Source organism: Pleurodeles waltl, chromosome 5, assembly GCF_031143425.1.
Source record: "Pleurodeles waltl isolate 20211129_DDA chromosome 5, aPleWal1.hap1.20221129, whole genome shotgun sequence".
Taxonomy (NCBI): Eukaryota; Metazoa; Chordata; class Amphibia; order Caudata; family Salamandridae; genus Pleurodeles; species Pleurodeles waltl.
The window spans coordinates 159,199,693-159,223,603 of NC_090444.1; the positions used below are offsets into that span (position 1 = coordinate 159,199,693).

The 23,911-nt window shown below is 47.8% G+C and overlaps 1 protein-coding gene across 1 annotated transcript in view; it reads left to right on the top strand.

The window, feature by feature from the left end:
- AIDA (axin interactor, dorsalization associated) overlaps positions 1–23,911 on the top strand; it is a 110,437-nt gene that overhangs the window by 80,920 nt on the left and 5,606 nt on the right. The window contains exon 8 of the mRNA XM_069233850.1: positions 23,087–23,209. Within this exon, the coding sequence (XP_069089951.1) occupies positions 23,087–23,209 (123 nt within the window). The remainder of the gene's footprint in view (positions 1–23,086; positions 23,210–23,911) is intronic.

Here is a 23,911-nt window from a genome sequence, read left to right on the forward strand (position 1 = left end):
CTGATATCAGTCTTTTTCTTTCCACGCGATCAGCGCAGCTTTGGAGAGAACTAACTCAGTCTAGTTTTAGGACTATTTTTTTATTAATGTATTGTTGACATTTTTGAGCTTTTCCTCTCAGTGTGAAACTAGGGAATTCCCCATAAAAATCTGTGGGGTTTAAACTCTGTGGTTTCTGCCACAGACATATATTTGTGACCGGCCCTCACCTGGCTTGCCTCTGGTGCCATGAGCCGGGCCTCTTCTCCAAGGCCTTTGCTGACTGTTGCACCATGAATCTGAAGGTGGGTCGGAAGCATTCCCAAAAGCTCTTGGTTGCCCGAAGCATTCAACTCTCAAGCTCCAGGTCCTGGTCACGTAGAAGGTCCCAGTTCATTTGCAGAGCCGTTCTGGCACTCATCATGCTTGAAGTTCTTAGGTAAGTCCCATAAGAAATATAAGAAGTTGAAGTGCTCTTCGACTTCGCCACGCCTATCTAAGTGTTTGGACAAGGCATGGGACCAACACCCTAGGTCTTGTCCCCACTCCCATCCTGCAGCTTTGGAGCCTGAGTCTGGGTCAGCTCTGCACCTCCCTGAGTTTCCCTGAGCCAGATCAACCCCGCCCAGGTAAAGGAGTTCTATTAGGCCATGCACCTAATTTTTGGGCAGGCTGACTCCTCTAGAGTGTCTTCAGGCCCAGTGGATTCAGCTGGTGCCCCCACTCGATTCCCACTGGTGAGTTTGCCCTCTGCACCAGTTGGGCCTTTTGGAACCGTGCCTGGATCCAGATCCACTCCAGTCACAAGGTTGCAACCTAACCCGGAGCCCATTCCAGTTGCACTGTTCCGACCAGTGCCTACTTCATTGTCATAACCAACTCCGATACGGAGCTGGATCGACATCACCTGACGTGGACTCTGACACACGCCAAAACATGACTTTCCAACGCAGAGCCTGGGCCTACATTTTTCAATAGGCCATGTGGGAAGTACAATTGGATAGGATCTGAGGATCCTTATGGTAAACCCAACACCATGGAACAGCCAGAGTATAACTGGCATGATGAACTGGTGGATGCCAGTGGTTTCCTCCTCCTAGGAAGGGGCATCATTTGCCAGGGTTCTGAGGAGGACGGATGATATCCTAGACCTTATGCTGCCCTTGGTGGCAGTCAAAACTAACTTGAAGTCTAAGCATGATAGAAGGAAAGGAGATTTGAGGACCAACATGAGTTCGGATGTTGACTCGAACGAGGAGATGTCTTTTTCTGAGGGGTATTGTTCCTCCAGCACAACAACAAACTGTAAGCCCTTATTAGCATAATTTACGAGGCAGTATCAAGTGTAACGATTGTGCTGTCACTTCTTACCGTTTGTAATTGATATTACAACATTAGAATCCGCAAACTACAAATGAGCAATTAACTAAAAGGTGATGAAATGATTGCTGTTTATATTATGAAGGATTTATAGCAACCTGCAGCCCATGGAATTATCAGCTACAGTGCATTAATATAAATTTGGGCAGTGGGAGTGATTTTGTGAAACACATGATGCATTTGTAAGTGTTTTGTTTAAACGATGTACGGAAAACCTCCGTATTTCTTCTTTTTTGTGAACAGCCTGATGCAGTCTTTTTTCACTTTTTGTTAACGTTATAACTCTTTAAAAAAAAAAAAAAAAAAAAAAAAAAAACTACAAGTCATGTGATCAAAGACCCAAAGACCCAGTAGTGGTCCAAACACGTTGTGTTAGACCGCTGAAATTAAATCACCTTTTAAGAGATTTGGCTGGTCCACCCTAAACATAGCGAGCTATGGGTGGAGCAAAGTGATGGATTATTGAGCAGAGACACATGCTGCATGAACCCCGACCTGTTTGGAGGGGCGTCTCTGGCATCTGAGGGCTTCCAGGTCATTTTGAATTAATTATACATTTATACAATGTATGCACTGTTAAATGTATTTCGTACTTATTTACAATCATTTTAACTCCATAAAGTAGGTTATTGCTTAAAATGAGAAAAGTTCATACAATGTCTTGGGTATAAATATTTAAGCTCTGGTACAGCCAGCACGAATTGTATTCAGTATAGTTATAGAATATAGTTATAGCGCAACTGCTACTTTTTCACTATGTCCTCTTACTCAGCAACTATTGTGGTTCGACTAACTAGGAAAGACCGCAAAAACGTTATTTTGAGCTAAAATGTGGAAAATCTAGAATAAAGACTTCAATTTTTTTTCAAAACAACCCCTGATAAGGTCAAGTTTTATTTATCTTAATGCGTTTGATTTATCCCTTATATTTTAGGTATTTGTCGGAATATTTTTGTTCCCAGACACAGTGGTGAACGTGCACTTAATAAATAAATAATAACGCACTATATGCATTGCACCTTTGCCAAACAAAACACTTGTCAGCTCTTTTAAAATGTCTTTTGCAAATCACATCAATACTCTTATAATATTCCTTGACAACTGCTAATCTAGTTTATTTCCTGATACATTTTGGTGCAAAGGTGGGCTTCTCTGCTACATTTATACTAGTATTGAGGCCACACTGATAGGCTCGCAGCGCTAATTGGGCCTGCAGTGTGTGTTCGTGGTTCTGAATCACCTTCCCTCGTAATCTCCATTTACCAGACTGGTTCTTCAAAGTTCAGCCCAGTCTCTGTTGCTCTGCGATGGTATTCTGGAGTCTAGACGGCAGAGATAGTGTCTGCAGCGCTGATATACAGTACCATGTTGACCCATGCATGTCAACCGCGGATTAAAGGCCAAGGTTATCTAGATTTGTTTGACAACCACCTATCCTAAATCAAAAGTGTTACACCCCACAAGTTTGCCTTTATTACTTTTTTGACTGTACAGTTACGATTTATGCTTGTTCAGCCAAGAACTATCTTACATGGCCAATATGCCTTCTGCATAAAGTACCCAAGTCTGGCATTTGCCATATTTATCTATATGGTGTAGCTCTGTGAGGTGACAGTTCAACATCTAGGCGTATCTGTTTGAGGACACAGTTGCTCAGTCATGGGGAAAACCGTTGTTAGAACAAATTTCAGATATACATGCAGACAGAGAGGAACGCTGCAGGATGGCCTTCGCATCGCTATGTGCACGTCAGCCACACCCATACACACCATGTTGGAACTCTGGACACCATTTCGCACCTGGATGAACTCATCTATTTGTTAAAAAGAGAGTAGAGGTCATGTTTTCCAGGAGAAACCTCTTGGACTAAAGCAGGGCATAATTTATTAAAGCATCCATTACTGAATCATCTGTCCCCTACTTTTAGGTCAAGTGTGAGGTCAGCTTCATGCATCCTATTGTTTTATGAGACATTAATCCTGCTACATGTAGGTCTGCCTGAAAACAATGATAGTCGGTATGTATGGAAATGGCACATTCTTTGTATTGTTTATCTGATAGAGACTTATAGTTGCAGATTCTTTACCTTAGAATTCCCCCCAGGCGTCAGACTGGATCCGGAGATTTTTCTTCGAGCAATATCCTTGCGCGACGGTAGGTGGTGCCGGACGACTCCGTGGGCGTCTTAGTCGCTGTGATGACGTTGGGAGTAGTACATAGATGCCGCCTCAGCGCAGTGACGTCAGTTCTTATCTTTCCGCGCCGTGCGCTGATCCGTAGAGCGCTACCTGGGTCTCTCTTTGACCGACTTTGACCCATTTGTCGTTTTTTTCATGAATTGTTTGGTGCATCGAGGATTGTCCCCGGAGTCTGGTTTCAAGCCGTGCAAGGACTGTCATCGCATGGTGTCAGTGGCGGATCCGCATCGGGTTTGTTTGTGGTGCCTGGAGCACGACCACGACCCGAAGTCATGCTCCAAGTGCCGGGCCACCCGAAGGCCTTCAGGGAGCGTTCTCTTAATCTCATGGCGGCCCAGCACTCGACTCAGCGTAGGTCCCGGTCTTGCTTGAGAGGAAGGTCTTGAGACTGTTCGCGGAGTTACCACCATTCGTCTTTCTCCCAATATTCAGGCACAGGTAAGAAGAAGAGGTCGAGAGGCCTCCGGGTTCCACTGCTTCGGCTCCCACCTCTGAGGTCCCTCTGGATCCACTCGCAGATCCGCACCGCCAGTCGTACCACTGAGACCTTCCCTGGCGCTGGTTCGATTGTCGACACTCCCGACGTCAGTAGTGCCCACAGTCGACTTCGACCTGATCCTTATCCCCAACGACTTGGCGTCATAGCAGCATCGGCCGACGCCACCTCTGTCCTCGATGGGGCCTACTCACCCCAGGTCAGATTTGGACCCTTGTACCTATGGGTACGAATTCGGGGAAGGATTGGAGGGGTCCCTGGACCCTTATGAATACCAGGATGACCCATCTTTGGACTTGGCACAGGAATTGGGTGAGGCAAGTGGACTGGACAGTTCTCCAGATGCTGGCATGCTATCTCTTCCTACCGTGGCTACGGCGGAGGGAGCGACTTATGCTATGGTGGTCAGTAGGGCGGCTGAGGTCCTTGGCCTTGAGCTACCTCCTGTAGCGGTCAGGTCCAATCTCCTGACTGAGGTGTTTCAACCGGGGGCTTCCACATCTGAGCCCCTTTTGCCATTCAATGAAGCCCTCACCGATGTCCTTTTGGGTACTTGGTCCAAACCCAACACAGGGCCTCCTGTGAACAGGACTATTGCATGCCGCCATCGGCCTGCCTCAAACGACCCTAAATTCCTGTCCTAACACCCCATGCCTGGGAGTCTTGTCATCCAGGCTTCCTCTTCCTCTGGCACATTCCCTTCCTCACCCCTGGATAGCGAATCAAAAATGCTGGAACAATTTGGGAAGAAGATGTCTTCTTCCTCCAGCCTCGTGCTGCAGTCCGTGAACACTGCATGCCTTTTGGGCCACTATACCCACTCTCTGTGGGATACGGTTGCGTACGTTGTGCCCCAGATACCGGAGGAGGCCCATGCTATCGTTTCCCAAGCTGTCAACGATGGTAGAGATGCGGCTAAGTTCACGATGCAGTGTGGGCTGGACACGACCCACTTTTTGGGCAGATCGGTTGCTACGAAGGTGGCCTTGAGACGCCGCGCCTGGTTGCGTACTTCTGTTTTTCCAGTCTCTCAGGGACATGCCCTTTGATGTCTCCCTTCCTTGGAGACAAAGTGGACTCGGCCTTGGAGAGAGTCAAGGATTCCCGGGCTATGGCTCGGTCCCTTGGTCTCTATGCTATCCCTCACCCCCAGCAGTCTGCCTTTCACCCCTTTCGTGGCCACGGAAGGGGCTCCCTGTCTCATTCCCCCACCCAGCCACTGTGCCACCCATGCTGTTCAGCCGCTGCGTGGCCAGGGATACGGAATCCCACGTGGGACAGGGAACCAGAGGTCTGCCCAGTCCACCCTTGCCCCCGGTGCATCCTCCAAACCCTCCTAGTCCGTCCCCTCACTCCGATTCAGTTGGGGGCAGGATTCGCTATTGCCTGCCCCACTGGGAATCCATCACTACGGACAGGTGGGTTTTGCAGATAGTCCGACAGGGCTATTCCATCCCATTCGAATCTGCCGTACCTCCATCACTCAGCCAACTTCCGGAGGGTCATTTGGCACTTCTCCGTTAGGAAGTCGCAGCTCTCTTGGCCAAGGGAGCTATAGAGAAGGTCCCTGTGCCAGAAGTAAGTCATGGTTGTTAGTCCCCCTACTTTCTGGTGCCAAAAAAAGACAATGGCTTGCGTTCTATCCTAGACCTTCGGGATCTTAACTACTTCCGCAAGAAGGAGAAATTCAAAATGCTCAACCTGGCTCAGGTTCTGTCTGCCTTAGACCCAGGATACTGGATGGTAGCATTGGACTTGCAGAACGCGTATTTCCACATTCCCATCCTGCCTGCCCACAGACGTTACCTACGATTCGTGGTAGGTCACAAGCACTACCAGTTTACCGTGCTCTCCTTCGGCCATACCAGCGCCTCTCGGGTGTTCACAAAAATGATGGTGGGTGTTTCAGCTCATCTGCGCAGGTTAGGGGTCTTAGTCTTTCCCTACCTCGACGACTGGCTGTTGAAGGCTGACTCGCCCGAGAAAGTCGCCTCCCATCTTCAGACTATGGCGAGCCTCCTGCACACACGGGGGTTCACTATCAACGTGCCAAAGTCACACCTGACTCCCTCTCAGACGATCTTTCATTAGAGCTGTTCTGGACACAGTGCAGTTTCTGGCTTATCCTACCGAAAAGCGAGTCCAAGATATTCAGGCGATGATTCTGATCTTTCAGCCTCTGTCTTGGGGTTCGGTGAGACTGACTCTGAGGCTGCTGGTGCCTCATGGCCTCCTGCATCCTGCTAGTGGCACATGCCAAATGGCATATGCGGGCTCTGCAGTGGGACTTGAAGTTCCAGTGGGCGTGGCACCAGGGGAATCTCTCCGACATGGTCCAGATCTCGAAGGGGACTGCGAAAGACCTGCAGTGGTGGCTTTCGAATCCATAGCAGGTCCCGCTCCCTTCCCCAGCCAGATCGATCTATAGTGACAGATGAGCTGCTTCTAGGTTGGGGCGGCCACATGGGAGAGGCAGAGATCAGAGGCCTCTGGGCTCCATATCAATCCTCTGGAGCATCGGGCGATCAGGCTTGCGTTGAAAGCATTTCTTCCCTCCCTCAAAGGGGGAGTAGTCAGGTGTTCACGGACAATATTACCGCCATATGGTACTGCAAAAAACAGGGCGGCGTAGGGTCCTGGACCCTGTGTCAGGAGGCACTACACCTCTGGACATGGCTGGTACATCAGGACATTACCCTGGTGGTTCAACATCTGGCGGGTTCGCTCAACGCCAGAGCGGACAAACTCAGCCGTCAATGCACAGCCGATCACGAATGGCATCTCCATCCGGAGGTGGCGCAAGGTCTCTTTCAGCAGTGGAGAGAGCCTTGGTTAGATCTGTTCACCTCCGCAGAGAACGCGCAATGTCAGCTGTTTTGCGTGTTGGAGTTTCCAAGGCGGCACTCACTCTGAGATGCTTTTTGTCTCAAGTGGAACTCCAGCCTCCTTTACACTTATACCACTTCTGCCCAGAGTTCTCAATAAGATCAGGAACGACCGGGCCCAAGTGATATTGGTGGCTCCGGACTGGGCTCTGAGAGTATTGTATCCAGAGCTATTGAGTATGGCCATCGATCCTCCACTCAGACTGCCTCTTCGGGCGGATCTTCTGCCGCAGCAGCAGGGGACGGTTCTCCACCCGAACCTGTCCAATCTCCGCCTTCATGCGTGGAGATTGAGCAGCGACAGTGGGCGACTTTTGATCTTCCACCTGAAGTCTGTGATGTTATCTTGGCAGCCAGGCGTCCCTCCACCAAAATGGTATACGCCTGTCATTGGCATAAACTTGTGGCACGGTGCACCAACAAATCTGTTGATCCCTTCTCTGCCCCTCTATTTGAGGTTCTTTTGTTCATTCTTTCTTTGGCCCAGCAGGGCTCTGCTTTGGGCACCCTTAAAGGGTATTTATCTGCCATTTCGGCCTTTCTTACGTTACATGATCAGCCATCACTCTTTAAATCTCCTATTGTGAATAGATTCCTGAAAGGTCTCACCCATTTATTTCCTCCCACTCCATTTATCATGCCTCAGTGGGACCTCAATCTTGTCCTTACATACTTAATGTGTACTTCCTTCGAGCCGATGCACAATTGCCTTTTACGGCTCCTCACTTTCAAGACTGTCTTTCTTGTTGCCACCACTTCTGCGCACAGGGTGAGTGAGCTTTGGGCCCTTTCGTCCAAACCTCCATTCTTGTCTGTGTACCCTGACAAAGTCGTGTTGCGCACTAAGGCTTCCTGCCTTCCTAAGGTTGTTACGCCTTTTCATGTAGGCCAGTCCATCACCCTGCCTACTTTTTACGCACCCCCACGTCCTTCCCATGAGGACGAGAGACTCAACCGTCTGGACCTAAAAAGAGTGTTGGCGTTCTATCTTAATCGTACTAAAGATTTCCGGGTGGACGATCAACTCTTTGTGGGGTATGTGGGTGCGAAGAAAAGGAAGGCGGTGCAAAAACATATGATCTCTCAATGGGTACTTCTTTGCATCAAGATGTACTACGCTTTGGCCAAGAAGCAACCCCATGATAGCTTGTGCGCACATTCCACCAGAACGACTGCTGCTACTACTGCGTTAGCACGTGGAGTTTCTGTCCTGGATATCTGCCAGGCAGCTACGTGGGCATCCCTGCACACGTTCGCTAAACACTACTGCCTGGACAGTCAGGTACGTCGGGACGGCTACTTTGGTCGTTCGGTCCTGCAGGACTTTCTAGTACGATCTTTGTTCGCAGCCCGCCTCCGAGGATGGCATTGCTTGGGTATCTATTCTAAGGTAAGGAATCTGCAACTAGAAGTCTCTATCGGATGTACAAGTTACTTACCTTCGGTAACAAAATATCTTGTTGAGACGTATTATAATTGCCGATTTTTTTTTACCAACCCACCCATCCTCCCCACTTGCGAACTGATTTCTAGGGACAGGGATTCCCCCTTCAGGTCCTTATCTCTGGCACACCAATCTCAGTGTTCTTAGTGGCTCTGTGCTTTGGCGTGGAAAGTCGTTAAAAGAAACTGATGTCACTGTGCTGAGGCGGTGTCTATGTACTACACCCAACATCATCACGGCGCCAACAACGCCCGCGGAGTCGACCAATGCCACCTACCGACGCACAAGGGGATTGCTTGAAGAAAAATCTCTGTATCCAGTCTGACGCCTGGGGGAAATTCTAAGGTAAGGAATCTGCAACTAGAATGTCTCTACCAGATATTTTGTTACTGAAGGTAAGTAACTTGTACTTTATGTGCATTCTAAACGTTTCTGTTGTGAAATATGTGCCATATTGCAACACAGCGGTCCCAGCACCCCTTAAATGTTATCCCTGTTCCCAGTAAACTGTTCCTTTTTGCCTCAGTCATATTATTCATGACCCTTCTCTTTAAACCCACAAGATAGTATATGATTGTCTCCCTGTATGAGAACCTCTCTGCCAAATTTAATAGTGTTACGAAGAGTAAAATATACAAATTTAAAGCACTCTGGGATAGATCCCTCTGCCTTAAAGCCTAAGATCTGTTTAGACAAGGAGAATAATGTATGAATGGCAGCCAAGGAATAAGTAGTCATTTAGAAACCTCTTTTGGATATTCGGTGATTGGACGCACTTCCATACCACAGAGATCACCTGTGAAGCTTCCATGGTCAAATGGCACATTAAGTTGTGGTGAGCAAGCTTGCCATCTTGAGTTTGAGGGATCAGATACTGAACTGGAAAATGCTTGTCCTGAGGATCAGGGAAGCAGTCAACTAAAACTAGAAAAAAGGTCTTCTGTTTCTCCTTTTGAGTCTGAAAATGTAAGAAATATCCTATAAAAACACCCCTTTGAATTAATTGTAGCTTCTTCATTGTGGAGTACTAAAACATACTTTCTGACGGAGATTGTTGAATAGTATTTGGATTTGAATAGGTAAGGGTATAGCCATAGTCAGTAACCTCCAGAAGGGTTGGGGGGTCCTCCCTGTGGTGTTAGTTCTCTGGATCTCGAGCCAGGGGCGTTGGGTGCAGAGTGTGAAGTCTCACGCTGCAGGCGGGAAGAGTGAAGTTCTTTAAAGTTGCAAAGTTGTTATTGAAATTGAGCAGAGCCGCTGCTCACGGGAGTTTCTTGGTCTTTTGGTCCAGGGCAGTCCTCTGAGGCTTCAGAGGTCGCTAGTCCCTGTCGGATGCGTCGCTTTTTGCAGGCTTTCGAGTCAGGAGACAGGCCGGTAGGGCTGGGGCCAAAGCAGTTGTTGTCTTCTGTCTTCTCTGCAGGGGCAGTAGGTCAGCAGTCCTTATTCTTTGTTAAGGTTGCAGGAATCTGATTTCCTGGGTTCTGGGGTGCCCCTAAATACTAAATTTAGGGGTGTGTTTAGGTCCCTGAGGGGAGGGGGGCGCATCCCTAATCCTATTGGTGGAATCCTCCAAAACTAAGATGGAGGATTTCTAAAGGCAAGGGGTCACTTCAGCTCAGGGCACCTTAGGGCCTGTCCTGACTAGTGGGTGACGCCTTCTTGTTTTCCTAATTCTCTCCTCCAGCCTTGCCGCCAAAAGTGGGGCAGTGGCCGGAGGGGCGGGCATCTCCACTAGCTGGGATGCCCTGTGGCACTGTAACAAAAGGGGTGAGCCTTTGAGGCTCACCGCCAGGTGTTACAGTTCCTGCAGGGGGAGGTGAGAAGCACCTCCACTCTCTACAGGCTTTGTTCCTGGCCACAGAGTGACAGAGGCACTCTCCCCATGTGGCCAGAAACCCGTCTGGTTGTGGCAGGCTGGCAGAAACTGGTCAGCCCCACACTATAAGTCTGGTTGGTATTCCGGGGGCATCTCTAAGATGCTCTCTGGGTGTATGTTACAATAAATTCCACACTGGCATCAGTGTGCATTTATTGTGCTGAGACGTTTGATACCAAACTTCCCAGATTTCAGTGTATCCATTATGGAACTGTGGTGTTCATGTTTGACAAACTCCCAGACCATATACTCTTATGGCTACCCTGCTCTTACAATGTCAAAAGGTTTTGCTTAGACACTGTAGGGGCATAGTGCTCATGCACATATGCCCTCACCTGTGGTATAGTGCACCCTGCCTTAGGGCTGTAAGGCCTGCTAGAGGGGTGACTTACCTATGCCACAGGCAGTGTGAGGTTGGCATGGCACTCTGAGTGGAGTGCCATGTCGACTTAGTCATTTTCCCCCCACCAGCACACACAAGCTGTGAAGCAGTGTGCATGTGCTGTGTGAGGGGTCCCCAGGGTGGCATAAGACATGCTGTAGCCTTTAGAGACCTTCCCTGACATCAGGGCCTTTGGTATCAGGGGTACCAGTTATAAGGGACTTATCTGAGTGCCCAGGCTGTGCCAGTTATGGAAGCAAAGGTACAGTTTAGGGAAAGAACACTGGTGATGTGGCCTGGTTAGCAGGGTCCCAGCGCACTTTCAGTCAAAAGTTAGCATCAGCAAAGGCAAAAAGTCTGGGGGTAACCATGCCAATGAGGCATTTCCTTAGAACATTAATCAGATGGAAGGTTCCCAAATTAAGTGAAAAATGCCTTTATTTTGGCTGGCTTCAATCTGGGATTGCCTCTGCTTCATTTAAATTTCCCATTTTCCTCTTCTCAAATGTTGGCAAGTGTGGAGCTGTGCACCTCCCTTCTTACACTTCAAAGCAGCTGTCTCAGCCCACACACAAAGAACTTCACATTAGTCTTTTCTGCCCCAGACATCCTGGGGCCAGGGTATGGAAGCAAAAAATTCCAGACACTTCTGAAGGGGTGGAGTGGAGGACTCCTGAAGCTTCTTCCACTTCAAAGTTGGCACCACTCCCACTCTACTCTTCAGTTCCTTTCTGGACCTGCAGAGGACTCCTCTGTTGCCTGTGGCCTACTGTGTACTTCAGAGGACTGCCCTGATGCACCAAGAGGAGTGGTCTGCTCCTTAAAACCTGTCTTGTGCCCTCAGAGGACTGCCCTGCTGCTTGAGACCTGTTTTTCTCCTTGAAACCAGGACTTAAAGAGTAACTCTAAGGGTTAGTCAGATTGCCTCCTGATCAGAGCCTCAAGGACAGAAAAGGCTTCAACTGCACCTGGACCCAACATGAGTGAGTCTTGATCCTCCAAGTGGTGCCCCTCTATTCCTGGACCCTTCAGTGTGATGACAAAGATGCCTAGATAGCCCAAAAACAAAACATGGGACTTTTATTTCAGCCACAAAGTGCTCTAAGAAACAACAGGAGACCAGAAGCTATCTGCTTGCTGATCCGCCCAGGGTGCATTACCGGTTGGCCGGACTTTTGCACTAACTCCTGCTGCTTTCTTCACCAAAGCAGCAAATCTTGTTCAGTGGCTTCTCCCAGAAGGTGTATCCAGCCTCGTGGAGCCCTTGTCAGCTACTGTCTGCAGCTTCATCCAACTGGAGATTTTTTCAACTTCCAAAAAAGGGGACTAAGTCTGAAAATAGAAATCTTCACCGCAGCTTCGTCCAGCAACTCCTTGACGACAACGCCTCCTCCTCCTCAGACCGGCTACCTTGACCCACTGAACTTTCCCTTCTCAAATATTTTTTCCTCAATTTCTGCTGTTTGTAGTTAAGCGGAGACCTGGCCCAATCCACTTCATTCATCCGATTCACATTCTGATGCAGTCGGCCATAACTTTCAACTTTGCCCAGGTCTTGCACCACTAGATGTCCGCAGTTAGGGCTTAGATCTTTTAGGTGCTGGTTTTCACTTTAAACTTTAACAAGTGGGGTGTGTCCAAGATGGCGCCAGAGCAGTAATGACCCTGCGGAGCTCTGCTGTCTGCATGTTGTGAGAATCGGAACCGGGCTGTCCCAGCAGGCAGCGCCTGCTCACAGGGGAGCACAGAAGCAGCTGGACTGAGAGGGGCTGCTTCGGTGTTGGTAGCACGGCCCCGTGACTGTAGACTCTAGAGCAATACAACTTGCAGCCTGCCACGGCCTGGTCTCACACAAGATGGTGGCTGCTGGGAGATGAATGGCAGTAAGACCTGAGAGGGTCGTGGAGGGCTGCCCCATATAGATCAACAGTGCAGAAAGGCTGCACATACCTGCCACGGCCCTGCTGGAGATTAGGTTATGGGGCCGCACAGTGCAATCACTGGAACATTGGTGTCAGCGCAGTGGCCCCGAGCTTGCCAAGCGCAGCACCAAGCCTGGGAGAGCCAGTGGCAGATTGGCAGGAGACTAGAGCACAGTACATTAACTGCAGGGTGAGCGCCCCCAGGATGCAGCGGGAGGTTGGCACATGCGGCCAATTGAGCCCAGGGGGCTGCTGTTGTCCAGGACGCCCCACTGAGGACTAGAACTTGGAGGGCCGGTCTCTACAGCGGTCCTGGTGGGTACTGAACCCCTGATTAACCCCAGAGCAACCATGGTGGACCAGCACAAGAAAGAGGCCTCTATAAGAGACCTGCTCACCAATCCGGCCAGCAAGAAGCCTGGCCATCATGGGGATTCATCCCCCGTACCGCCACCTGTTGTGAGAGACTCTGGCCTTGAGCAGTGTCCCAAGGAAGGTCCGGTCACCTGCACGTTCCTAGAGAGCCTCTTTGGTGTACTGCGAGCAGACGTAGCAACTCTTAAGCAAGAAATGACAGCAGATCTTAAAGGTCTCACAACGGATCTGAATGAATTGGGGGAAAGAGTTGCTGGCATTGAACGAACCGACACACACAGCGAGGAACTTGACGTAGACCTGCTTGAAATCCTGAAACTTCGCAACAAGAATGAGTAGCTGCGCTATCAAATCGAAGACCTTGACAACAGGTCCCACAGGGCCAACATAAGGATAAGAGGTGTACTGCTGCAAGCTGCTACTAGAAGGCTGGATGAGTAGATCTGTAGACTTCCACCATGTGGCTCCAGGTCTTGCCACACAGAACATTTTGTTGGACCGCACGCATAGAACTGGGCGTCCAGCTAAATCTCCAGGTCAACCTCAAAACCTTTTAACATGCTTGTACTACTACCAGCAGAAGGAGGCTATCATGGCAGCTGCACAAGACCGCAATGCCATAGTCTTCGAAGGTATTAACATTTGGTTGTACCAGGACCTTTCCCACTACCAGCCTGCAGCGTAGACTGTTACTTCACCCCACTGCAAACTTCTGAAGGAGAAAGGAATACACTACTGGTGAGTCCATCCATTCTACCTCACATTTGTGTGGAACAGCGAAACCCGAAGTGTGCGCACCCTGGAGGAAGCACAAACACTGTTGAACTCAGAAGGTTGACAGCTGACGGAACCCTTGGGCTCTCCCCCACAGCATCCCCCACACTCCTCCTTGAATTTCAGATGCTCCATGCGAAAGAAGGTGAAAGCAACCAAGCCTACCGCGGTGGATAGCCGCAAAGAGCGGGCAGCACTCATCTGCCAGCTTCAAAACAGAGACACAGCCTACTAGCCTGAAAATGACTGGCTGGTGCAGATTCAGTGTAAGAACTATTCAGGCCCTCATCTGGGCACCTGCACAGCTGACCACCTACCGGGAATGGTACGTGCCCTACTTGCAACGTGACTCTGCCACTTTAGATAGATTCACACACGCAGCAGAGCTCCCTTAGCCTGTGGCCTGATGCTTGACTGACCCTAGGGGCTGTGTCATGGACCCCACATGAGTTGGCCATGGTGGCATAAGGAAGAAACTGACACAGTTTTGTTGTTTAAGGTTGTATTTAATGACTTCTTTCCTACCCCTGTCCCATACCACACATCCAGTAATAATACTAAGATTTGCCCCCTCACATCACCGCTATACAGGTTATTAAAGAAACACACGTTTTGGCATTTCTGCAGGGTATAGAACATGGTCCACAGAATTAGCTACGATGTCGGAGTCCTAAACGCACCTGGCTGTCCTGTCCATACTACGGGAATCCAAGTGTGACATTTGCTTCGTACAGGAAATGCACCTTCTTAAGGCAGATTGGAGGCGCATGGAATCCAAATGGTTCGATCACCAGTATTTTTCATCCACCACCCGGGGAAAAAGCATGCATAGTAATACTACTAGCCTCCCATTTCCTGAGTAAGGTGGTTCAGATGCAGGCCGAAATACCTGGCAGACTCTTATCCCTGCTCATTGCTCTTCAGATGTGTACATTCACACTAGCTAACCTATACGCCTGAATGACCACCAGGAAGCATTTATTCTCAATGACCTGGGACAAGTAATGACCACAACGGACTCCGATGTTCTTATTAGAGGGGATTTTAACCTAGTCCCAGCCGCCAAGCTGGATAGGTCCACCCAACGAGCGGAACACACAGGTACACTCACTTAACACTGCCTGGAACATTTGGACACTTATGACAGAGTGTGCAAGCGGCACCCCCTCAGAAAAGACTTGCACCTTCTTTTCTGCTACGCATTAGACCTACGCTAGACTGGACCTCTTTCTCGAAACCCAGCAACGCCTCACATCGACCACATCGTTTGATATTGGTGCATCCGCACTCTGACCATGCCCTGCTTAACATTACTATAATCTTCTCAGGGCTGACACCTCAACACCACACCTGGCTTCTTAACCACAGACTCTTCACATATGAAGCACATATTGCAGAGATAAGGGAAGATATTAGCAATGTCTTAGCCACCAATGATAACCCAGATACTCCCACAGCGCTGCTGTGGAACACCCTAAAGGCCATACTCCGTGGCCAGTTGATCGCAGTGGCTGCATGCTTAAATAAGGACAGAAGAGGACCGCACTTGAGGGGAGGGTGAAAGAACTTGCATGGCCACAAACAGGGTCTCAAAAGGTGTGCAGCGAACTAACAATCAATCAATCACTCATAATTTGTAAAGTGCAACACTATAACCCCTAGGGGTATCTGGGTGCTGAGATTGCTGTGTCTGCATCGAAAGGCCAGGTCTTGAGTTTCTTTTTGAGAAGACTGCCGGGGATGTTACAGTTCGGTGGTGGGAAGGAGGTCATTCTGGCCTTTGGCAGTGACGTAGGAGACTGCGTGGACCTATTGCGGGTGCAAAGTATGAGGGGGACTTGTGCGAAGGCGAGTGAATAGGAACGCATGTGTCTCACAGGAATATGGAAGTTTAGCTGGTGGCTGATGTAGGACGGTCCCAGTTTGTGGCAGGCTTTGTAGGCGTGTGTGAATGTCTTAAATTGGCATCTTTTCTGGACAGGGAGCCATTCGAGTTTCATGAGGTGAGGGGTGATGTGGGTATGCTTGAGATGAGTCTGGCTGCTGCATTCTGTATTATCTAAAGTCTTCTGAGGAGCTGGGAGAGAGGGGATGGCGGTTAAGAGCGCTTTGCTGTAGTCAAAGCAGATGGTGACACGGGCTCCTTCGGTCTTTCTGGTGTTTACTGAGATTCATCGAAGATCATGCGAAGGGTGTGGAAACAGCCGGGTGCGACTGCATTGACTTGTTGTTTCATGGTCAGTTGGCTGTCCATTATTATGCCAGGGTTGCGACCGTGGTTAGTCGGTGTGGAAGTGGTTCTTCCAGCCACCAGCTGTGGTCTCAAGCAGAGTTGTTCTTTCCAAATATCGGTACCTTGGTTATGTCAGAGTTTAGTTTGAGGCAACTGCCTCTTATCCAGTTGGCTAGGTCGGTCATGACATTGCGGAAGTTGGCTTTGGTGTTTAAGGGGTCTCTGGTGAGCAAGAAGATGAGCTGGGTGTCGTCTTCGTAGGAGATGTTGAGTCAGTTGGCTCTGACAATGTCTGTGGGGGATCATGTAGAAGTTGAACATCGTGGGGCTGAGGGATGATCCTTGGGGCACGCCGCATATGATGTTCTTGGGAGCGGATGAGAACGGAGGTAGGTGGATGCACTGAGTGCATCCTTAGAGGAATGAGGTGATCCACTTGAGGACTTGGTGTTGAATTCTGATGTTGTGGAGTCTGTCGATGAGGATGTGGTGTGCAACTGTGTTAAATGCTGCAGACAGGTCGAGGAGAATCGGAGCCACTGTTTCACCTTGATCGAGGAGGGTTCTGATGTCTGTTGCGGCGATGAGCATGGTCTTGGTGCTATGGTTGGCCTGAAAACCTGATTGTAATGCGTCAAGTAGGTGGTTCCATTCTTGGTAGTCGGTGAACTGTTTGTTGATGGCCTTCTCGAGAACTTTAGCTGGGTATGTGAGCAGGGAGTTTGACCGGTTGTTCTTGAGGTTGCTGGGGTCAGCTGAGGGCCTGATCTCTGTGTGCTTCCATCCATCTGGGAAGGATGCTGTGGAGATGGAAATGCTGAGGAGGTTGATTATTTCAGTGCTGATTAAGTTGGATCCAAAGTTGAAGAGATGGTAGGAGCAGGGGTCAATGGATGGAGGACATGATGGTAACAGTGGTCTGGACGTCGAGTAAGGACCAGGTGGTTATGGCTGGGCTGAGGTTCGCTGGTTTGATGAGGTTGTCTGGTCTGAACAAAGTGGGTTGGGGGTTGAAGTTGTTGTAGTTGTTGGAAATATTGCTGTGAAAGTAGTGGGATAGTGAGTCGCAGAGTTGTTGGGAGGGGTATAGTGTGTTTTCTGTGGCAGTCAGGTTGGAGAATTCCTTGATTATCTTGAAGAGTTCCTTGGTGTGGGCGATGCAGTCATTGATGGCTGTTCTTTTGGCCTCCTTGATGCACCAGTGGTAGTCGTTGAGTGCTGTTCTGTGTGAGACTTTGTCGGAGGGGTCCTAGTAGAGTGACATCACTTCTTGAGTGGAAAACAGTTACATTTCGGTGGTTCTAAGCTCCCGGGTGTGCCAACTAGCTTGTCTTGATATTCTAATGGTTTTTGCCGGTTTCAGAGGGGCAACTTTGTCGGTGCATTTGCTGATCCTGCTGGAAAAGTTTTGGACGGCCTGGTCGAGGTTGGTTGATGTGTCAGGTGGTGTGGTGCTGACAGCCTTTGTTCATTGGCTCTCAGTTACTTTCCCTCAGCTGCGGTGGGTGGCGCTTCAGTGCTTGGTTATGGTGTGCTGGGTCTTGGAGATGGTGACAAGGACTATTGTGTGGTTGGTCTAGAAGAGTTCTGTGGTGTGGATGAATTTGATTCTGTTGCTGGAGGAAAAGATGGTGTTGAGGATGTGTCCGGCTTTGTGGGTGGGTGGGTTTGGAGACTAGTTGGGTGAGTCCGATGTTGAGGTTCTCCTGTAGGGATGTGGAGTTGGGGTCCTATGTGGAAGTTGAGGTCGTTGAGCAGCATGCAGTGGAGGGAGTCGATGGGGGCGATTATGTTGCTGATGGCGTCGCAGAAAGCTGGTCGGGTTCCTGGTGGTCTGTATGTGAGGATGCCCCTTATGGTTGTCTTGGGGTCGACGTGTAGTAGGAGGTTAAGGTGCTCCATGACAGAGCATTAGATGATTTTCTTGAAGATTATGGCTATTCCTCCACTGTGCTTATTGGGGCGGTCCCCGTGTATCGTCTTGTATCCGCGGTGGCGTTGTCTAGGTTGGAGGTGGGGTTGAGCCATGCTTTTGTGAAGGCGACATCTGGGGTGAGGGTGGTGATGGTGTCCCAGATTTCCGTGGCATGTTTGCTGAAGGAGTAGGCATTGAGCAGGATGCACTGTAACTGCTCCGGATGGTGGTGGTCTTCTGGGAGGTAGTGGTGTTGGGTCCTGTGTGAGTAGGTGGTCCTGTGAGGCAGGAGAAGTGGCAGTGGACGCAGGCGAATGGTCCTTCAGCAGAGCTCTGGGAGGCCGGTCAGCACACAACAGCTGCATGCAAACAACTTAGAACTCTAGATATGAGTAGGGCAGAATATGCCACACTATGCACCAAACAAAAAGACTTTGCTGGGGGCAACAAAGCAGGTCGCCTCTTGGCAAACTGCCTACGGGCACAAGAGGTTCAACGACAAGTGACTGCAATAGAGGGCCCAGGGGGTGAACAGCTCCTCCAAGACGACCATATCGTCCAGTCCTTTGCACACTTTTAAAACTGGCCTTTAAACTGCTGACGATTTAGAGGATGACGCTTCCTATCTGGAACAAGACCCTCTAGAACAGCACACATCACAGGACGCCTCCTACTTAGACAGAGACATTCAACTAGAGGAGGTGCAGGCAGCAACTTCTCATTCACCCTCTGGCAAAGTTCTGGGACAAGACAGATTCACCTCTGACTTTTATAAGTTGTTTGCTGTGCCCCTGACCCCCATACTTGTCCGATTATACAACTCATTTAACTCTACGGGCTCCTTAATAGACACTATGAAACAAGCTTCCATGACCGTGCTACCCAAACCTGGCAAGAGCCCACTACTCTGCACCTCATACGGCGTATTTCCTTATTCAATATAGACCAAGATTTTTACCACCATCTTAGCAAATTGACTGGCTCCATATATGCAAGGCCTCATAGATCCAGATCAAGCCGGGTTTATACATGAGAGAAATTGCAGTAATAACACAAAAAGTATGTCACCAGCTATATAAAACTCAGTTGTCCTGGATCCTGGCACTCTTACTATCAGTAGATGCTGAGAAACATTCGACTGTGTGCATTGGCCCTACCTTTTCAGAATCCTCTGGAAAGTGGGCCTCGGTGAGAGGTTTAGATGCTGCATTGGATGGAGTTATCAGCGCCCTTGGGTAGCCGTACGAGTCAATAACTTAACATTCCCTTCCTTTGCTGTTGCCCACGGAACGTGACGGGGCTGACCTCTCTCCCCATTACTTTTCCCCTGTATATATAGCTGCTGGTGGAGCGCATTTGTAGGAGCCCCAAGATAACGGGCATCTCAATGGGAGGGAGAGACAATAAACTGGCCCTCTACACAGATGTTATGATTGCTTTGACACATCCCCTTTGATGGAACTGAAGGCGTTTGGGAAAACATCTGGCTTTAAAGTAAATCTTCGAAAATCACAAATTCAGTGGACTAGCTCACCATTAAAAAAGGCTCTTTCCCTTCTCTTGGGCCGGACAAGGGGTGGTATACCTGGGACTACAAATTCACGCCACACCAATGCAAACTGCAGAGAGGAACTATGGCACCTTTACATCTAAAGTGAGGTCCGACCTACAGGCCTGGAAATCCTACACTCTCTGGGGCGGCTAGCAGCCAATAAAATGAGACTTCTCCCTTAAATTTTATGCAAACATTACTTCTCCAACCCCCTCCTCACACACCCACATGCTCTAAACACATTACAGCAGTTTTTAGAAGACTACATTTGGGCTGAGGAAAAAAAACATGCGTAGATTTATTTAAAAAAAAGAAAAAATCCAAAAGGAGCCCATGGTGTCTCCTACCTTTACAGGCTATTATCAACCACCCAATTGGGATACCGTGCAGAATGGAACCGGCTCCTCTCCGAGAAACATTAGTGCTCCATTGATGAGGCTGTTGCGGGGATTTACATTTGGAAGGTGCCTTTGCTCCCCAAACGACACCGCTCGCGGTATATGTCTTAATTCTCAAAGCTACAATGGGGGGGGCCTGGGATAAGGTTCAGATCTTGAAGACTTTCTACACGCATATCCCCGCAGACGCCAATCATTGGTAATCCAGATTTTCCCCCAGCACACCAAGGTTCCAACTATATACGCTAGCAGCAGACAAGTTGTAAACGGATAGGTGACTTATTTGCCAAGATGGCGCTAATGGACTTTTTTCAAATTCAGTGCTATTTTAATATCCCCTCCTCTGCATACTGGCAGTACCTAGCTATGTCATTGGGTTACTTAACCCTCCGTTCGTCCCTACGCTAACCAGGCTCTCTTAGCTTTTGAAAAATGTCTCCTTAGTAGAAATTCTGATAAGCACCTTTTCTCAGACATATATGCCTTCATCACCACACCACAGCACAGACACAAACCAAATCATCAGTGCAGTTGCACTGGGAGAAGGGAGTGCAAGCACACATTTGCATCCAAAGAATGGCTCGATATCGACAGATGGGCAAATTCCTGTGCATGCCGCACATTGGGTAAAGAAACGCTCCTTAAAATAACCCACTACTGGTACTATACCCCTGAGACTGCAGCCAAGTGGATGAGTGGAGGGAATGCGCAATGCTGGAGAGGCTGCGGTGCAGTGGGGACCTGTGGCGGTGCCTGAAACTGTATTGTTTTTGGACTTAAGTCCTTGATTTCATAGATCAAATGTACAACACCACACTCCCCTGGTTTCTGAGCTACATCCTCTTGGGTCTCCCGAATGTCCTTACTTATCCGCTAAAATCTGCACAAGGATGAGCCATCACGCTGAAACTATGTACTGCCATGCACATCCTACTGTCCTGCAGGGGCACACCGAACATACCTACTCACTTAGATTAGCTACACAAAATAATGGACCTCCTTAGCATGGAGAAGCTAACGGCCTCGATGGAGCAGACAATGCCCCTATTTGCTAAAACTCTGGGATCCTGCTTGAAGTACTAGAATTTCTAGAGCTATCCTGCCCGATCTAGTTGCATGTTCTCTGCCTTACCATCACCCCCATCAATTAACTCCTCCCAGGCGCTGCTAGCATGCTCACTCTTTCCTCAACTCTGGCTGGCACATCTCCCACTTACCCGGGAAGCTTCCACTTATATATGATGGGTAGTTTCCCTCTCTCGTTGCCCTAATTTCGTCCCTTTTCTCCCCTTGGTTATTCCTTTTCATTTCTTCATTGTCTTACTCATGGTTCCTCGCCGACCAGTGGATGTAGGCGAGTTAATTGTTGTTTCGTTTTCATTGATCTTAGTATGATAAAAACAATTTAAATCTCAATTTTAACAATTCATAATTCCAGTTCTACTGAATGGGTTTTTCTCGTTTTGAATGGCCAATAATTTATTACAGTGTACTCTGTTTTTCTAAGGTAGTGTAGGATTTCTCTTGTGTTGTGATTTTACTTTATTGTAGTTTGAGTGCTATATAAATACTGTACACTCTGCCTATAAGGTAATCCTGACTGTTTTTGTGTCAAGCTACTTGGAGGTTTAAGCATAGGTTGATTTAGGGACTTTTTCTGGTTCACCCTAACAAGGATTCTGGATGTTGCTTGAGAAAGGCTCACACCACCCTCAACCTAATTATTGACAAAAGGTTTCAAAGCTGTACTAATGGTTTGGTGTCCCTGGATGCTGTGCAGGTAGAGAGTTGTTACTAAGTTTGAGTCTAAGGTGCCTCATGATGCAAGCACATACTTACGTTTGCTTGATTCTTCAGCAGAATGGCAGACTCTTTAAACGTTGGGTGCCTGATGATAAATTGTTCAGTGAAGTGAGATTTGTTTGTGTAAGTAAAGCTTCTTGTCGCTTCAGCGATTATAATTAGATTTGTTTTTGAGCCAACAGAATTCTTTACAGCAAAGTTTTGAATAGGTGGCGTACTTTTAGTAGGGAGTATAATAACCAATGTGTAGCCTGTTGTAGAAGTCTATTTTAAAGATCAAATAGACCGAGTTGGTCTTGTCAATATGATCTTTGGAGGGAAGGGAGTACTTTACTTATTTCATGTAATTTGTGGAGGCAAAGAAGAGGTTGTCAGATTCTTAGATTTTCCTGTCATGTGCAGACCAGTTGGGGGAGTTGGGCCAAGGAGGAAGGCAGAGGGTGTCTTTCCATCTATAAATATTTATCATCAGCTGTAACTGTTTCTTTTCTCTGGCAGTTTGATGAAGTTTTAACTCATCCATGATTGTACAGACCTTAGGCATTTGTTGAAGTTGGTCAGAGGAAGAGAAGGGTTCTCTAGCAGATCAGCAGCTGAATAGCATTGGTATAAGAGAGAGCCAAAAACCTGAATAACTAAATCATTTCATGTAGGACCTAAGCATATGCAGTGAGAAACAAAATCTGTTACAGAGAAGAGAACTGATGGGCACTGCATTCTACAGAGGTTTTTGCTTATTTAATGGACAGAAGGCTTAGACTGAGAACAATTTAATAACAGAACGATTTCTTTACATCACCTTCAGTCATAAGCATGTTCAGATAAATCATCATGATCTGATGGACCACTATATCTAAAGCAGCAGACATGTCCAACTGAGCCAGCCCCATGGAAAATGTCTTATATACTCAACTACTTATAATATGGAAGTCTATTCCATTAATTATTTACAAAGCCCATTTGGTCTGAGTCCAGCAGTTTGTGACTCTGGGTGGGTGGATAGCTGTTAAGCCATTATGCTTTCTTATATTTTTTGCTAGAAATGGGAGGACGATAATTCTTCAAGGGGATATCTAGAGTCTCCTTCACTAGAGATAGTACCTCTGCTGTTTCCAAGCTGCACATACTGTGCCTGTATGCAACGGATAGGTTCGGCAACTTGATAAAGTAAAGTGCTTTGGTTGGCAGCTTAAGCACGGTCACAGGACGGATGTACTAAGGCGATCCAGATTTGACTAAATGAGCCAGTTCTTTTAATTCCTTCACTGTGGTGGGGGTAAATATCACCATCTGTAGCAGGCAGAATGTTAAATGGTAAGATAACTCATTTTGAATCTTTGTAAAGAACAATGATCCTAATTTATAACATTGGATGTTCCTGACAAGTCTTGGTACTTTACTGAGTATCTGCACATTTAGTAATCTTGTCTTCTGCTTTCATGTTCATGTAGTAATCACGTTTGTATTTTTACAGATTTAAATGGTATAGATTTAACTCCTGTGCAAGATACTCCTGTAGCATCAAGAAAAGAAGATACATATGTTCATTTCAATGTAGATATTGAGATCCAGAAACATGTCGAGAAGCTAACCAAAGGTTTGTTGTTAATCCTACACTATAACTGAAGTGAAATCATGACCAGTAAAATGTTGGAGTAGTTTTGCCTTTTTTATACACTTTGCATGTTAAACATTTATTTTTACAAAGACATGAATTATGAAAAAGTTTACTTCAAAAACAAATTGAGGAATAAAATGCACTATTTTTTTTTTTTTTTCTTCATTCGTTGTACTTGCAGACTATATTTACACAATTATATAGTAAATAGGGTAGAGTAAACAAATGAAGAGGGATGCCCACGTATGTGGCTTTGTAGTTGTTCTTTGTGCCTCGACTTCCATTACTCATGACTGCAGAGCTTTCTGCAGTCCCCTTCCTTAGTCATCCCTTTGTAACTCACTCCTGACTTGTTTACCTCCTACTGAATGGGCTCTACCAACACCTTTTCTTTTTATTTTTTTGTGTCAAAGATTTTTACGTGATTGGAATTGCATTGTGCAGGCCACTTTGCAGAATCTTGAGCATATGATCCACTTATGTAGGTTGAAATGACTGTTGGACTAGTGTGCCTGAAACATGGAAGACCATCTGGAGAGCAGGGCAGTCTTGTACTGGACACTTAGCAGGACCTTTTCAACCACTCTATATTACCTCTGCTAATATGTAAATATCTTGGCAAGGAGGAGAGAGTCTGATGTGCATGCAAGCAGGCTTAGTCCCAAACAAAAGACCAGGGGT